General features: G+C 45.4%; 2 protein-coding genes across 2 annotated transcripts in view; one reads left to right on the forward strand and one right to left on the reverse strand.

Annotated features, from left to right (window-relative positions):
• Nucleotides 1–17098, reverse strand: part of LOC126094905 (centrosomal protein of 135 kDa) — a 402349-nt gene that overhangs the window by 196130 nt on the left and 189121 nt on the right. The gene's annotated exons all lie outside the window — the stretch shown is intronic.
• Nucleotides 1–17098, forward strand: part of LOC126094906 (uncharacterized) — a 122109-nt gene that overhangs the window by 59664 nt on the left and 45347 nt on the right. Inside the window, exon 3 of the mRNA XM_049909545.1 lies at nucleotides 16099–16478. Coding sequence (XP_049765502.1) covers nucleotides 16099–16478 — 380 coding nt within the window. The remainder of the gene's footprint in view (nucleotides 1–16098; nucleotides 16479–17098) is intronic.

A 17098-nucleotide genomic window follows, 5' to 3' on the forward strand; every position in this document is an offset into this window, starting at 1 on the left:
AATTTAATAAGCTTAACAACAAGCCCGCGCAGCTGGCAGCGTCGATATTTTCCGCGACCACTTTCCGTGCTCGCATTGCCGAGGTAACTTGCGTTGCTTAATATAGGAACGTGGTCACGTGAGCTAGTTCAGTCCCGGTACGGGGAGCCCTACGGTTTTGTCTACGTATTTGTTAAGTAATTATTATTGCATACTTTAACTTGCTGTAACTTTGCTTTATAATTTTTTTAAAGTAAAGTTACTTCTCTACTTAATAAATCACCATTACTGTGGAACCAGTGCGAAGTTAGAAAATTTTACTAACAGGCATAAAAAAAGTGGGCGGTAAGTCCAGTCTACAAGGATCTTGAAAATACGCACGCCCATGTAGCACACTTCTTTCTGCACAAAGCTACGCCGCCCTTTAACTCCACGTAAAACTTGTTTTTGGTTCTAGTATTTAGAGTCATGTAATCAAATTTTTTTTTTTAGTGTAGGGGGATGTTCCGGGAAAGTAAATGAGAATGCACTTTTTCTTCACTCCATTCGCGAACAATAGGTCGGTGAGAGAAAGAGAGAGAGAGAGAGAGAGAGAGAGAGAGAGAGACAGACAGACATAAATCCCTGTTCCATATATCATGAAAACGACATTTCGTAATAATGTGGAACGTGTCACTTTACCATAAGTTTTCTTTACATAAAATAATTAATTAATTTTTTGCATTTACTACTTCATATGTAAGAATTCATCTATTGAGTAGAAGGAGCTGTCACTCAGAAATTCTTCTAATCGCCACATATCTTCGTTTTTTGGAAAGCTTCGTCAACTCCATGTCACATCCCCACACGCTCTATTTAAGAGAATTTACAATAAGATAAAACTGCCACTAAACCAATAGTAGTGATAGGGTCCCTAAGCTTCTCAGGCAATTTTAGTGCGATGAATTTTACTTTCAACACGCAAGCTCTCTTTACAATTATCTTAGAAATCTAGCGCAATAGTACGACAAGTGACAGCACCCCCCCCCCTCCCCCAAGCCCCACTTTCGCAGCAAGACTAATAAATGACGAAATGGTAGAAATCTGACCGATACAGAAAAGGCAGTAGTTTGTTTCTCGTACGCAGCGAAATTAAAAAAAAAATTTCTCTCGGAATCAATGAAAACATTAGAACGGATAGCGCTATGTAGAAATGCATTTCGAAGTGCGCACTACAGAGTGACATCTCGGCAGCCGGTAACATTAAGTCAAGTGACAAAGCTACAAGGATCCATTTGAAGCATAAAGTGGACATTGCGATCTACCAGTCGGCTTTGTCCAGTGACGTAGAGAACATGCATTAGACAACGTAATGAAAAAGGTACTATAACGTCATACTCTGAAACCTAAACATAACTCATTTTGAACAAAAAAACTATTGCACCAGGAAAATAAATATTTCTAGTTCAAACTATGAAACGGTTATCGGATAGAAGACGAATCCAATGTCGTAGAAAAAGCACAATACATAATACGAATTTTTACAACAACAAAAAAAACTGTAAACGAGGCAAGAAAAAGCAGATAAATTGAATATTTTAAATACTAATACTTGTGACTTACATACATGTATTGTTGTATAGGGTGTACCAGGAGGGATGGTCGCTATTCAGGGATCATTCGATGCAAAAAGGTCTAGTACAAACGGGCTCTAAAATGCGTACCTTAAAGCAGCCCCTACACGGTAAATAATATCGCACATTATTGACACTCTCCCTAGGCTCCACAATAATACTGTGCAGTAATCCTGTTTTTCGGAATGTTGAACGATGAAGATACTGCTGCTGTGTAACTGGTCTACTTTGTTGCAAGCAGAAGAAAAAGATGGATGAAAAATAGGTTCAAGGGTCGTCTAGACCGCTAGTAAAACTTCAGATAATTGAGGCTGAACAAAAAAAGAGAAGAAAAGATTATCACAGCTTTGTTTGTGTGACGGTCCAACGTCTGATACATTCCAGGAAATGGTTCTCCCCATACACTGGAGTCCCCACAGAAAGGCACTGGCCAAAGCCAGCGGCCAGTCTCGCAGAAATTCCTCTTGACCTAAGAACACTTCTGATAAATACTGTATCTGCCAGATAACATAGAAAACGTGATATTTCTCACCACAGTTGTGGCGATTGACGCGCCTGCGTATACGCACCGGAGCGTGAGCGCCGTGTCAGATACTTGTGCCGCTGCCAGCGCCACCGGCGCCTGCGCCATGTCCGGGAGTCGAAGCCCGGCCCCGCTTCCACGGGTGCCGACCCTTCCACAGATCTCGGTTGCCACGGAAACTGCTATCAGTTATTTCATCTTGTCTAACTGTGACGTCATTACCACACACCAGTCTGATCGGACAGGACAGGATTCTCAGTGTGACCTCGCGGGCAGTGATGCGAACAGCAGTGAATCGTCTGCTACATAGCTTACGTGCGCACTGTAAACTCTGATTCTCCGCGTTGCGTCTCAGCTTACGTAAATAAACTGTATTTTTCGCGCATTTGGTGACCTCGTATTCCCAAATCGTGCTGGAACGATCGCATCGGGCAATGGAAAAATTTAGTAGCGCGCCTGAACGATAAACCGCGCCGCGCAGAATCTCTCGCGTACAAGCGCGTCGAGTAATCAACGCCTGCCATGACAAGCACTGACTTACCAGCGAGAAATGTGAAAATTAGTGCAGTGAAACCTCATCGTTCTGGTCAGATAATACAGTACAGCCAATTTGTCGCACACCAGCTCGTAACCACAAAATTACGGACCAAAATCTCTAATACTGGTTTGCTACAGAATCGTTGAACATGTCCTCCGTTCGAATACAATAAATTTTCTTGGGACCGAGAAGCTTATGTTCACAAAGAGCGCTGTCTAGAAAGCATTGCTTGAGTGGTTCGAAGACTTCTCAAGTATTGTTGTTGTTGTTGTTGTCTTCAGTCCAGAGACTGGTTTGATGCAGCTCTCCATGCTACTCTATCCTGTGCAAGCTTCTTCATCTCCCAGTACCTACTGCAACCTACATCCATCTGAATCTGCTTAGTGTATTCATCTCTTGGTTTCCCTCTACAATTTTTACCCTCTACGCTGCCCTCCAATACTAAACTGATGATCCCTTGATGCCTCAGAACATGTCCTACCAACCGATCCCTTCTTCTTGTCAAGTTGTGACACAAACTCCTACTCTCCCCAATTCTATTCAATACTTCATCATTAGTTATGTCATCTACCCATCTAATCTTCAGCATTCTTCTGTAGCACCACATTTCGAAAGCTCCTATTCTCTTCTTGTCCAAACTAGTTATCGTCCATGTTTCACTTCCATACATGGCTACACTCCATATCTATACTCTATGTTAACAAATTTCTCTTCTTCAGAAATGCTTTCCTTGCCATTGCCAGTCTACGTTTTATATCCTCTCTACTTCGACCATCACCAGTTATTTTGCTCCCCAAATAGCAAACCTCCTTTACTACTTTAAGTGTCTCATTTCCTAATCTAATTCCCTCAGCATCACCTGACTTCTCAAGTAAAACAATCCAATATGTTGCCGTCGACGGCGTCAGTTCATCAGAGATAAGAGTATCCTCAGGAGTGACACAGAGAACAGTGATAGGACTGCTATTGTTTTCTATATACATTAATGATCTGGCTCACATGGTGGGCAGCAACCTGCGGTTGTTTGCTGTCGACGCTGCGGTGTACGGGAAAGTTCCGAAGTTGAGTAACTGGACTTAGACAAGGTTTCTGTTTGGTGTAATGAATGGCAGCTAGCTTTAAATGTAAATAAAAATGTATGACTAGGGCCTCCCGCCGGGTAGACCGTTCGCCGAGTGTAAGTCTTTCGATTTGACCCCACTTCGGCGACTTGCACGTCGATGGGGATGAAATGATAATTAAGACAACACAACACCCAGTCCCTGTGCGGAGAAAATCTCCGACCCAGTCGGGAATCGAACCCGGGCCCTTAGGATTGACATTCTGTCGCGCTGACCACTCACCTACCGGGGGGCGGACGCTTTAAATGTAGAAAAATGTAACGCGGATGTACGGATACAGCATTAGTAGTGTCCTGCTTGACACAGTCAAGTCGTTTAAATATCTGGGCGTAACGTTGCAAAGCGATATAAAATGGACCGAGCATGCGAGAGCTGTGGTAGGGAAGGCGAATGGTCTACATCGGTTTATTGGGACAATTTAAGGATAGAGTGGTTCACTTGTAAAGCAGAGCGCATACAGGACGCTGGTGCGACATTTTCTTGAGTACTGCTCGAGTGTTTGGGTTCTGTACCAGATCTGATTAACGGAAAACACCGAAGCAGTTGTTACTGGTAGCCTCGAACAATACCCAACTGTTACGTATAACCCTCGGGAACTCAAATGGGAATCCCTGGAGGGAAGGCAGCGTTCTTTTTGAGGAACACTACTGAGAAAGTTTAGAGGTCCGGCATTTGAAGCTGACTGCAGAACGATTCTGTTGCTGCCAACACACATTTCGCGTAAGGACCACGAAGATATGAGAAATTAGGGCTCATACGGAGGCGTATAGACAGTCGTTTTTCCCTCGGTGTCTCTGCGAGTGGAACAGGAAAGTAAACGATTAGTAGTGGTACGAGGTACCATCCGCCACGAACCGTGCGTAGATGTAGAAACTAACTACATTTTTTGTGATGGCTGCACTTAACGAGTAAATGGCTACGGAAGTACAAAGGCACCCTCGCTTCACCACCAAGCACTGAAAACTACGCTTCCATCAAGTATGTCTTGTCGCAATCTGAAGATAACTACTTGCAAAATTGCTCCATACTGAATGATTCGGCGACTGCACACCATCTCAACAACTTCGTCGTCTTCACACGCTGGCAGGTAAACAGACTTGTCTGGAAGCACTACAAGAAAAAGTAGCTACAGCCGCCGCGCCCACACTGGACACACCTCACAAAATCAAGGAAAGTCGTTTGGCGTAGACTGCGTGAGCGACAAACCGCGCCACTCTGCACAACAACGAACAACTTGCACGCTGTGTCGGTACATCAAAGGAAATGGTTCGTTAGTGCATCGCTCTGTTTGGACGTCGTTTCTTGTTGTCCATTGTTATTGACAATGGAACATTTTTGTGCACCTAACGAACACTCCGAGTCTGTGCCGTTCTGCGTCAGGTGTGGACGCAACTTAAGCAAGTGCGGTCCTACAAATAAAGCGCTCCACATGTGTGTCGGGACGGTAACCTCCTTCCAGGCGAGCAAACTTCCGTCCACCAGGGAGAATATCTGCTGATGTCAAAAATATTGGAACTGAAGATCGGCAGTATCGAGCACTTTGTAACAAGGGAAGCGTGCCGTAAATTAGTTGCGACAGCAACAGATTTCACATTGGATGCCCGTTAACTGTTTATAACAGAGCGCTCTACTAAGCTGCAATTTCTTACTGACACAGGTGCTGATTTGTCAGTTTACCCTCCTCCTCGTCTAATACTGATGGCAATCATCTGCATTCTGCGAATGGATCTTCCATTAAGACTTGAAGGTTACACCAACTTACATCAAAACTGGACGAGAATTCCCATGGAAATTTATTGTTGCCCATTTGCTGTACGCTATTTTGGGTAGCCTTCCTACTTTTTACAGTCTCCTCCCAGACTTTGCAATCGATGCCTGTTTGATCATACACCATCTTCATCCACATCTATATTGTGCAAACCACCGTGAGGTTAATGGATGAGGATACGTCCCATTGTACCAGTTCTTCTTCCATTCACGTATGGAGCGTGGGAATAATGATTGTTTGAATTCTTGAAACTTTGTTAATGTGCTTTCTCGGGATAGCTTACCTCTGTCTTCAAGAGTCTGCCATTTCACTTCCTTCAGTGTCTCTGTGACACTCTCCCATGGATTAAACAAACGTGTGACCATTCGTGCTGCCCTCCTCTGTATACGTTCAGTTTCCCCTGTTAGTCCTATCTGGTACGTTTTAACTGACGATAAACCTTTGTTCCCAGAAAAGACAATGCAGTGGGCATCGTTTCAAAATTGGTATAGCTTCAAAATCCACTTTCGCCCCTCCACCCAATATGCCAACATTAACGCTTTGTCATGCCTTTCCATTGGCCTCAACACAGAGTTCAAGGACATGAAAACTGTTTTTGTGTCTTGCACTCTGTCAGCACCTGTATCATACTCTGGACAAATTCCCACAGACAGCATGTGAGGTAAGCTACAGTGGTGACCAGTGATCCAGATCTGTGCAAAGCCTTGTCAGGGGTATAGTTGCACTGGCTGGAACACTTACCAAATAAAGCAGACCTGACATTTCATAACTATTCCACCAATGAGACACGCTCAATGCCACAAACTGCGTCTCTGACACTGGCCTCTCGAGACTGTGGATGCCAATTCGTCCTTCCCCCCCCCCCCCCCCCCCCCCCCCCCCGCTCAGGACCCACATCCTCCAGCTACTTCATACCTCGCATTGGGGGTGATACACGTGAAGATGTTAGCTCAACAGCACCTATTCTGGCCTTGTGTTGGCGCTGATATTTAATGAGCATGTCGGTCCTGTCATACCTGCTCCTTAAACCAAATGGCCCAGGCACTATGTTTCTCTTCATATCTTCATGATTACACTGAGATTACTCATGGGAGACAGTGTACACTGATTTTGCTGGACTATTTCAGGGAGCTATGTGGTTGCTGTCAGTGGACATTTTCTCAAACTTCCCCTTTGCGGCACACATTTTGTCAACGGCCAACCATCTGTTCTCTCTCTATAATCTTTGTGATCGAAGGAAAGTAACATACGCTGACAATTATTCTCAGTTCACGTTGTTGCAGTTTGAGGCTACCTGTCACCACAATGGGAGTGAGCTTCTGACCATCATTTCCCTTCCACTCAGCCCCATTCGGAGACACAGATGATCAGGACATTTAAAGCTCAAATGCGTAAGGAATTGCTGACGACGTCATCTGAGGAACTGATTCCAGGTTCGCTGCCACGTACAGGTCTGTCCCCATCAACGGGGCCAGTTCGGCCGAAATCTTTTATTGGCACAGGCACCAAACCTTCCTAGACCTCCTGCGCCCCTTGCTGCGTACAGGTCTGCCTGTACACAGTACACCTGTGTCTGGGTGCACGTGTTTGGCCAGCATCCAAGATGGACCCAATGGGACATTGTAGACCACAGGCAGCATCAACAGTCTGACGTCAAGGGCGGTCACAAGTTCATGACTGCTCTGACTGTGAATGCAGTCACAATCAGCACCCCAAGTGCTTCAGCCACCTACAACCGAGGGACCCGGCACTCCGGCAACCACCCACCATGCACTGGCCACAACCTTATGCTACACAATCACTACTACAGCTTGCACCCCTGCTACCCTACACATAACCACATAGGCAAGGTGGCTGCTGGGTGTGAGCCCATGGACATGGATTCGATGTAACAGAAGAGAACTAAAAACAGGGATGTGAAGAAAGGGCTATAAAATACACCACAGAGAAATGGAGGTACAGAAATAAAAATTAAACGGCCTTCGCCATACTGCTACGATCGATAAAAAGTAAAACGCTGTCGACAGCCCGCGTGTCGTTCGCTAAAATGGCTGATAACTCTAACAGCAAACCCAAGCAGGAACGTAAACAGTTAAAAATGGTGGTGGTGATTAGTGTTTAACGTCCCGTCGACAACGAGGTCATTAGAGACGGAGCGCAAGCTCGGGTTACGGAAGGATGTGGAAGGAAATCGGCCGTGCCCTTTCAAAGGAACCATCTTGGCATTTGCCTGAAACGATTTAGGGAAATCACGGAAAACCTAAATCCGGATGGCCGGAGACGGGATTGAACCAAACAGTTAAAAAATGGGCATTCCGTAAGGAAATGGTGGACTGTTAAAACTTGGGTGCAATGTGCACAAAGAGGTGGGGGAGCACCACTTAACAAATGGCGATGGTTAAAAAGGCAGTGCCCAATACGCAACCCAGTTAAAATGAGTCGTCCTGGCGGGAGAGCCAAAGGAGGTCATCCAAGCCGCTTGGAGAGCTTAATAATCTGGATCTTATTCCCATGAAGGGAGGACCAAAGGCGGTGCCAAAGTGACACCACCTCCTGACAGATGGTAACACACAAATCATCAGAGGGAATACAGGAACTAGTGGGCTGAGGTACGAGGACTGCAGCCTTGGCGGCAGCGTCAGCAGCCTCGTTTCTTGGTAGACTGACATGACCAGGAACCCACAAACATTACAGTGGCTCCATGAAGAGGGAGCAAGTAACAGTTTTCCAGACCTGTTGCACTACTGCATGGTAGGTGTACACCGCACAGAGACTTTGAAGGGTGCTGAGAGAGAGTGAGCAGAGGACACAACTGAATAGCCTGCATCTCTGGATGTACTCTGTGATCTGATACAGGGTGAAGAGCTTTGCTGTAAATACTGAGCAGTGTGCCAGAAGACGATACCGAAAAACGTCAACTCCGATGACGAAGGCACACCGAACACCATGGTCAGTCCGAGAGCTACCAGTGTACACAAAGGTACTATCCCGAAGTTCCATGTGAAGGTCGTGAAACTGAAAGCAATAGAGCGACGCTGGAGTAGTGTCCTTAGGAAGCAACTGATGGCCAAGGTGAACACGGGCCGCTGCATGAAGCCAAAGTGGTGAAGGGTTCACACCCACTGGGAAAGTTGCAGATAGTGTGAAGTTAATCCGCCGGAGCAAGTGCCGAAAGCGGACTGCAGGAGGTAACAGAGAAGAAGGATGCGTCCTATACTGGCAATCGAAGGAGTTATCAAAGAAGGAGGCATCGGATAGGTGGCCACGCATGGCAGACAAACAGCATGCATATCTGCTGAGGAGAAAGTCACAGTGGTAGGATTGTGATAGTTCAGCAGCTTCGGCATATAGACTCTCAACCGGGTTAGTGCAAAAAGAACCAGTGACCAAATGGATGTCACGATGGTGGATGGTGTTGAGACAGTGTGAGAGTGACAGACATGCAGATGCATAAACAAAGCACCCGTAGTCTAGTTTCGAATGGACAAGGGACCAGTACAAATGGAGGAGGGTGTTCCAATCTGCAACCCAGGAAGTACCATTGAGGACACATAGGACTTTGAGGGCCCATATACAGTGGGCTGTCAGGTAAGACATTTGGCAGGACCAAGAGTGTTTCCTATCGAGCATGAGCCCCAGGAATTTCGTAGTTTCAATGAAAGGAAAAGTTACAGGCTCAAGATGTAAAGATGTTGGGAGAAACCAATCGCACCCCCAGAAATGCATAAAAATGGTTTTGACCATGGAAAAACGAAAGTCATTGTCAATTCTCCAAGAGTAAAGAGAATCGAGATATTGTTGAAGATACCACTCAATGAGACAGGACCATGGAGAACTGCAATAGATGGCAAAATTGTCAACGAAAGGGGAGCCACAGATGCCCAAGGGAAGACAGGTTAGTGGTGATAGCAAAGAGGACAACGCTCAGGAAGGAACCCTGGGGCACACCGTTTTCCTGGATAAAGCTGTCCGACAAGGCAGAACCCACACACACCTTGGAAACTCGGTCTTTTAAAAATTCCTGAAGGAAACAAGGCTGACGGCCAAGGAAGCCCCACATGTAGGTGTCGTAGGCCTTCTCAGATCTAAAAACATGGCCACAGTCTGTGTGGACAAAGTGTCGAGATGGTCAACTGCAGAACGGCGAGTTCTAAATCCACACTGTGCAGTGGTTAGAAAATTGCGAGACTCTAGCCACCATACCAGCCGGGCATGAATCACCTTTCAAACACAACTGGTGAGAGAGATGGGGTGGTAGCTAGAAGGAAGGTGAAGGTGTTTGTCCTTATGGGGCTTAGGTATGGGTATGACAGTGGCTTCAAGACAGTGTTCAGGAAACGTGCCCTATGCCCGGATGCTGTTGTACATATTAAGCAGAAAGTGCTTGCCTGCAAGAGAAAGGTGCTGCAATACCTAAATGCGGACAGCGTCAAGCCCTGGGGCGGAGGATTGGGATGAACTGAGAGAATGATCTACCTCCCTCATAGTAAAGGCAGCATTCTAACACTTACGATACTGAGAAGAGAAGGGTATTATCCGAGGCTCTTCCACTCGTTTCCAATGGAGGAAGGCAGGCTGATAGTGGGAAGAGCTTGAAATTTCCGCAAAATGGCGGCCCAAAGTGTTGGAGATACCAGTAGGCTCCATGATGATATCATCTGCTACTGTCAGGCCAGAAATTGGGGAATGGATCTTGGTTCCTGAGAGCCATTGGAGGTTGACCCACACGGCAGAGGAAGGGGTGGAACAGTTCAAAGAACTAGTGAATGAAATACAGCTAGCTTTCTCGCTATCCCAAAGAATGCGAGACACTGTATACAAAAAAATGGTTCAAATGGCTCTGAGCACTATGGGACTTAATTCTATGGTCATCAGTCCCCTAGAACTTAGAACTACTTAAACCTAAGTAACCTAAGGACATCACACAACACCCAGTCATCACGAGGCAGAGAAAATCCCTGACCCCGCCGGGAATCGAACCCGGGCGTGGGAAACGAGAACGCTACCGCACGACCACGAGCTGCAGGCACACTGTGCACACATCTGTTTATAATGAATGCAGTTTGCCATTGTAGGATGACAGTAAAAAATGCAGAAAGCACGGCTCCACGTGCGAATTGTATCGCAGCATGCCTCAGTCCACCAAGGGACTGGGACACGATGTGGTAAAAATGAAGTGCGATGAAAAAAATGTTCTGCAGCGATAAGGATAAAATTTATAAGATATTCCACATGGTCATCCCAACTGGGGAAATCTTGTTCTTTGAAGGTCGCCAGGGAGGAGTAAAGCCACCAGTCAGCCTTAGTAAGCTGCCATTTGGGTGTACATGCAGGTGGGTAGGAGTCAGCAAAGCGACAGCACATAGGAAATGGTCGCTCAAGGAGGTGTCAGAATTAATGGACCACTTGAGACGATGGGCAAGCTGGGAAGTGCAGAAGGATAGTCCAAATGGGAATAGGTGTGTGAGGAGCTGGAAAGGAATGTGGGTGCTCCTGTGTTAAGGCAGAAGAGGCTAAGTTGATTAAGAAAGTCAGCCAAGAGGGCACACACTGACAGGTTCTGGGAGAACCCCAAAGAGGATGATGTGCATTAAAGACACCAAGTAGCAGAAAAGGGTGCCGTAGCTGCCTGGTAAGCTGGAGGAAGTCTGTCCTTGTGGCATCGAGTGACGGAGGGATACAAATGGTAAAAATGTAAAAGGTCAGGTGTGGAAGGAAAAGGCAAATTGCAAAAGCTTGAAGACACTTAGTCAGGGATATAGGTTGACTATGAACAGTATGAGCAGTATGACTCGCCCAAGAGATGGAGTGCTGAGCTCAAGGGGGAGTCAAAATGGACTGGGAAGAAATGCGAAAGCTCAAAGCGGTTGTAAGGACGCAATTTTGTTTCCTGAAGGCAGAGTACAAGGGGACACTGCAATTTTAAAAGCAGCCATAAATCCTCTTTGTGGGATCAAAGGCCGCGAATGATCCACTGCAGTAGAGTCATGATGAGGAAATAATGAAGGGGTATCACCTCAGCGGCTGCCATGTGCCAGCCTGCCAAAACTTGCTGCTACAGGGCACAAAAGCAGGATGATGCTGCTCTATGAGGTCCACGGAAGCATCGGCTTTCTTGTGCTGTCGGCCTGTGGAGTCCAATGCACAAAAATTGTTGGTGGTGTGCACTGGCAACACTGTGGCCAGTCATTCGAAAGTATCACGTGGCGACACCGTCGAAGAGGATCTTCGAGTTGGCGAAGGAGAAGACCGTTTGCCTTTGTTGAACATCTTCGAGCCTTTCTGGTTAGAAGAGAAAGACTCAGGTGTTGGTTAGCTGCAGGGACGTAGGAAGTCTTCAAAGAGTACTACTCGTGTCCTTTCCAGCCTGCCAGGTGTGTAGCTGGTGGCTATGCCTCTTGAGGCTAGAGTTTGGTGGCTTGTTGCACAGCTGGACAAGGGGATGGCAATACCATATTGACACTGGGCAATTTCACCACCTCAGAGCTGAATTGGAGGTTGCATGTCTGCATGGCCATGTCCTTCATGGAGCGAGATGTAGCCAGAACAGAACTATAATTGCCAGGCAGTAGAACGCACGGTTTGCAACTAGCCAATAACTTGCGGGTGACTAGGTAAGGCACTTTTTCCTTTATGCGGATTTCCTGAATGGACCACTCATCAAGATACACGGGAAAATCCGGAGATGAGGCAGAATGGCCGCCATCGCAGTTGATACAGCGGCGAGAAGGAGGCGGACAATCAAACTCATGCGCATCCCTGCCACGGGTTACACATTTGCCTGGGTCTTGACAAGACGTTTTAGTGTGGTTGAAACGATGAAACTCATAGCAGTGCCTTGGGTCCTGTGATAATTTCATAGCCTGCTTCGATCTTTGACAGAAGCACCACTCTCAACAATGAGAAAAAGAGTGCATGTGGGCACTAAGGAGGAATCTACCTTTTTCATCACCTGATGAATGGCAATGAGAATCTGATCAGAGAGGTCTGATTGGATTTCGGTCTCAGTCATACCATCGAGCAGCCTAGTGTAAATAACACCATGGCAATAATTCAAAGTTCTATGGGCCTCGACATGAACAGGACAGCCATGGAGAAGTGAGGCGGCAAGCAGTTGTTGTGCCGGAGAATCAGAAGTAATCTCCAAAAGCAAAGTGCCATTCTGTAAACGAGAGCAGGATTTCACAGGGCTGGTAATTTCATTAACACCTTTCGGAACAATAAATGGATTTACCATTGCAAAGGACTGACCGTCTTCAGTACGTAAAACCACAAGGAACTGTGGTGCAGCTGGAAGGGTCTTTGAATTGTTAGCCTCATTCCGTTTACATTTAGTAGACACCGACTGTGAAAATGATTGGCTCATTGCAAGAAAATCCCCCATGATTTCCAGAGTCTCTGATGACGCACTCCTTCCATCTGATGACGCACTCCTTCCAATCAGGGGCCCCTTCACAAGGGGGCGCACCCACCTTAGGTGTTTATTCACACTTCCCGAACACCTGATGGAGGGAACATTCAGCAATTTGAGATGGTAGCAGCTCAGGCAACCACCCCTCCCTGGGCCTTGTCTGTACCAGGGGGTACATGTGAACTCTACCTGTTGACCTGGGGCTGGGAATTAGGCATTACCAAATCACCTGTTATGAGTCACACACACGGGCTGGCCTTCATGAGTACACGGGGAGGAAGAAGAAAGAGAGGAACCTCAAACACCAAAGTGGAGGAAGGATAGGAGAAGGGAAACAAAGAAAGGAAAATGGAACAAAAAACAGTGGTGAGACTGTTCTTATGTCAGCGGCGGACAATGCGGAACATTCCCAATAACACAAAAGACGAGTTCCCCAATGGAGGGGAAACAGAATAGCAAGAGTATAGACATGCAGCATTGAAGGGAAAAGATGCTCCAAAGGTTGGAGCCCCTTGGTAGCCAAGCACGAAACCGTCAAAGACTGGAGAGTCACCTGTGGGGCCTCTGGCATGTTGCTAACTCCATCGCCTACATAGTATCAAGGCACATTGGCCTAACCATGGCCCCCATGCTGCTTGATCCCTTGGCAGAGAGCTCAGCCAAGTCTACTAACTTTCCACACTGGCAATGGCACAAACATGGCCATTATCAGCTTTACATAATGATTTCAAGAGCAAGGGATTTAGTATCTCCACTTAAATTGGGTATCGATAGTGACTCGGAGATGTTGTCCCACACTACTATGACAGCCATCAGCTCTAGCTGCAAGAGGCAGAAAAAGCATGTTGCATAAGATGCTGGGCCACACTACGACAGCCATCAGCTCTAGCTGCAAAAGGCAGAAAAAGTGTGTTGCATAAGCTATGCATCTTGCACTGGTATAGGACAGTAATCACTTCCTCCATACAGTATGAAGTGCCCGGTATTTTTGTTATATTGCTATATTTGCAATGACCCTGCTTTTGTCCTGGGCTGTCTCATTTTTGCTATTGGGACAAGTTCAGTGTGCACCTTATGATGACTGTTGCTCTGTTTGTGCTTTATGCTTTCGTATAAGAAGTGGACTGAAAACCTAGTTTTACCTATGACTGACTGGAAATTTTTTTGTTACAATCTGTGTTGGTCTCTTCTGCCAGTATTATAACATCAACACAGTTAAAGGGCGAAGGCAACTTGCATCCTCAGCAACAACTGTCCCAACAGACGACAGAATAATGTTGCATCTATCCTGAGTATTAAAATGCACATTTTGTTTTTTGTACCAATATTATGAAACTGTTGCTCAAAGCATCAAATTTGTAAACTCTGGAAAAAGTGCTTCCCTAGGCAGTTTTGGGTTAACCTGGCAGTTATATGTAAAACACACCCATGTTTCTATATTGATTAACAATTAAGTTTGCAGTCACAAAAACATCCTTTCTGAAATGGAAGGATACTTGAAACTTCGTGGCAGATTAAAACTGTGTACCAGACCAAGACTTTAATTTGGAACCTTATATCTTCCGCAGTCAAGTGCTCTACAGACTGAGTCACCCACGCACGACTCACAACCCATCCTCAAAGCTTTACTTCCACCAATAAATTGTCTCCTACCTTCCAAACTTCACAGACTACCTCCTGCGAAATTTGCATAACTAACACGCCTGTAAGAAAGAATACTGCAGAGACATGGCTTACCCACAGCCTGGGGGGATGTTTCCAGAATGAAATTTTCACTCTGCAGTGGAGTGTGCACTGATATGAAACTGCCTGGCAGCTTCTGTAAAGTTCAGAAGGTAAGAGAGGAGGTACTGGGAGGAGTAAAGTTATGAGGGCAGGTCGTGAGTTGTGGTTGGGAAGCTCAGTTGGTACAGAACTTGTCCAAGTCCCAAGTTAGTCTTTTGGTCTGACACAGTTTTAATCTGCTGAGAAGTTTCGTATAAGTAGACACTCCGCTACAGAGTGAAAATTTCATTCTGGAAGCATCCCCCAGACTATGGCTAAAGCCACGTCTCCGCAATATCCTTTCCTCCAGGAGTGCTAGTTCTGCAAGTTCCACACGAGAGCTTCTGTAAAGTTTGAAAGTTAGGAGATGAGGTACTGGTGGAAGTAAAGCTGTGAGGATGGGTCATGAGTCATGCTTTGGTGGCTTAGTCAGGAGAGCACTTGCCCATGAAAGGCAAAGGTCCCAAGTTTGAGCCTCAGTCTGGTACACAGTTGTATTCTGCTAGGAAGTTTCATATCAGAACACACACTGCTGCAAAGTCAAAATTTCATTCTGGAATGATACTTGCTTTCCCAAAATATGCAGCTGAGTAAACATCCAAAAATCTTAAAATACTATCCTGATTTTTACTGTTGATGTGCTTCCCGGGGAAATATTCGTATTAATAGTAAAATGTAAAACATTTCCTAATATTCTGCAGGATTAGGAAGTATTTTCCTTTTTTAATATTATTATCATGTTCTGCCAAGCACTGATGTAAAATTCAGTTAATTTCCCATATCTTGAGGGATCTACTGATTTTAGCAAATTAAACAAAGTTTAACAGTTCAATGAAATTACTGTATTTTCACATTTTTTCTTAATATATATTTCACAGCTTTCACAGTGTGTCATGAATGTAAATGTCCAAATGTTCTTACTTTTTGGTATGCACATCCATTAACATTCAGGTGGGCTTCTGAAATATGACATACAATTAACACGTCACTTTTGTGATCACTCAGCATATCTTGTATTAACTTCCTTGTCACAGTTGTTCCAGCTGGTCAAATGAGTCTTTCATCTAGTAAATGATTTTGTAGAAATTTCCACAAATTAGGGTTGTCACAGAATACCCATACTTTAATGTAATGGCCTACAGGCCTTGAAAAACATGTTTTATCGTTGGATGTCCAAAGCCGTAAGGTTGTCTTTATTTTACATACAATCAATTTCTGAAATTCAAATATTTTCAAAGAAGATTCACCCCACCCCCACCCCCTCCCCCCAAATTCATGTCTTGAAAGCAATAAGTTTTACACTTGAAAAAGTAAGTGCAAAATTAACTTTTGTAGCTTTGAGTACATACTATTTAGTGAAAAAAATATTTCACTGTTGCAGGAGATACCTCTGCTGTGGGCATTGCTGGTCATTCTCATGGTGTGTCAAGGAACAACCCCAAACCCGGACCCTGCTGCTTCTGCTGCGCCTGGGATTGTGTTACCTCCACGGTGGGCCCGTGACACTGCACGCAACCCATGTGCTCTGCAAGGATGGCAGCTGGTGCTATGGCCAGCTGATGGCCACTGCTATCAAGTGTTCCAACAGGGACCCTGTCCAGTGGGCCAAGAGCTGGTGGTAAGCCTACAAGGGGAACCACTGTGTCGCTGCCTACCGGGCCATCTCCGGGTCCCTGAACTTACTGGTCATGTCTGCTACCCTGCACACCAGCGCGGGCCTTGTCCCTTTAACCACTACCTACAACCTGCTGTGACACATTCGTGAGTACTGTAGCAAATCATTCACTTCATCAAGTTTCTTCTCCCTCGCACCATTCTTTGCAGAATTGAGATGTAAAACAGTACCGTACAAGTATGTTATCAAACATGTAAGAGAACAGCTTAATTTTTTCCCTCTCAAAATTCAATGTTGAATTACATACAGTTTTGGAAAAAATCATTATCCTCAGTCTACAATGAAAAGCACAGTCCCTTAGCATATGAGCAAAAATTGTTCCTGTAAGTTTTCTGAACTGACAGGATACAAACACACCTTCCATAATAGTGTAGCGATTACTGGTAATGTACAAATGTCATGTCATTTCAAAGGTCTAACAAACTGACGCATGCATGGCTATCTACCTTTGGCCTCTGAAAAAAAGGTTTTTAAGGAAAATTCTTATGTAATTCTCAATTCATAAGCAAAATTAAATGGTGTAGTGTATCAGTAGCCCATACATTTTAAACAATTCACTCATCTCCAGTGCTTTACTTTACTGGAATGGAGGTCTTCACATAATTACCTAACATTGTGTAGGACTAGCTGAAAGAGCTGAAAGAACTCCAAGTTGGGACAACTACATCCACAGCGCTACTCTCCAAATAACACTTAATTGTCTGGC

Source organism: Schistocerca cancellata, chromosome 8 (assembly GCF_023864275.1).
Source record: "Schistocerca cancellata isolate TAMUIC-IGC-003103 chromosome 8, iqSchCanc2.1, whole genome shotgun sequence".
Classification (NCBI taxonomy): Eukaryota; Metazoa; Arthropoda; class Insecta; order Orthoptera; family Acrididae; genus Schistocerca; species Schistocerca cancellata.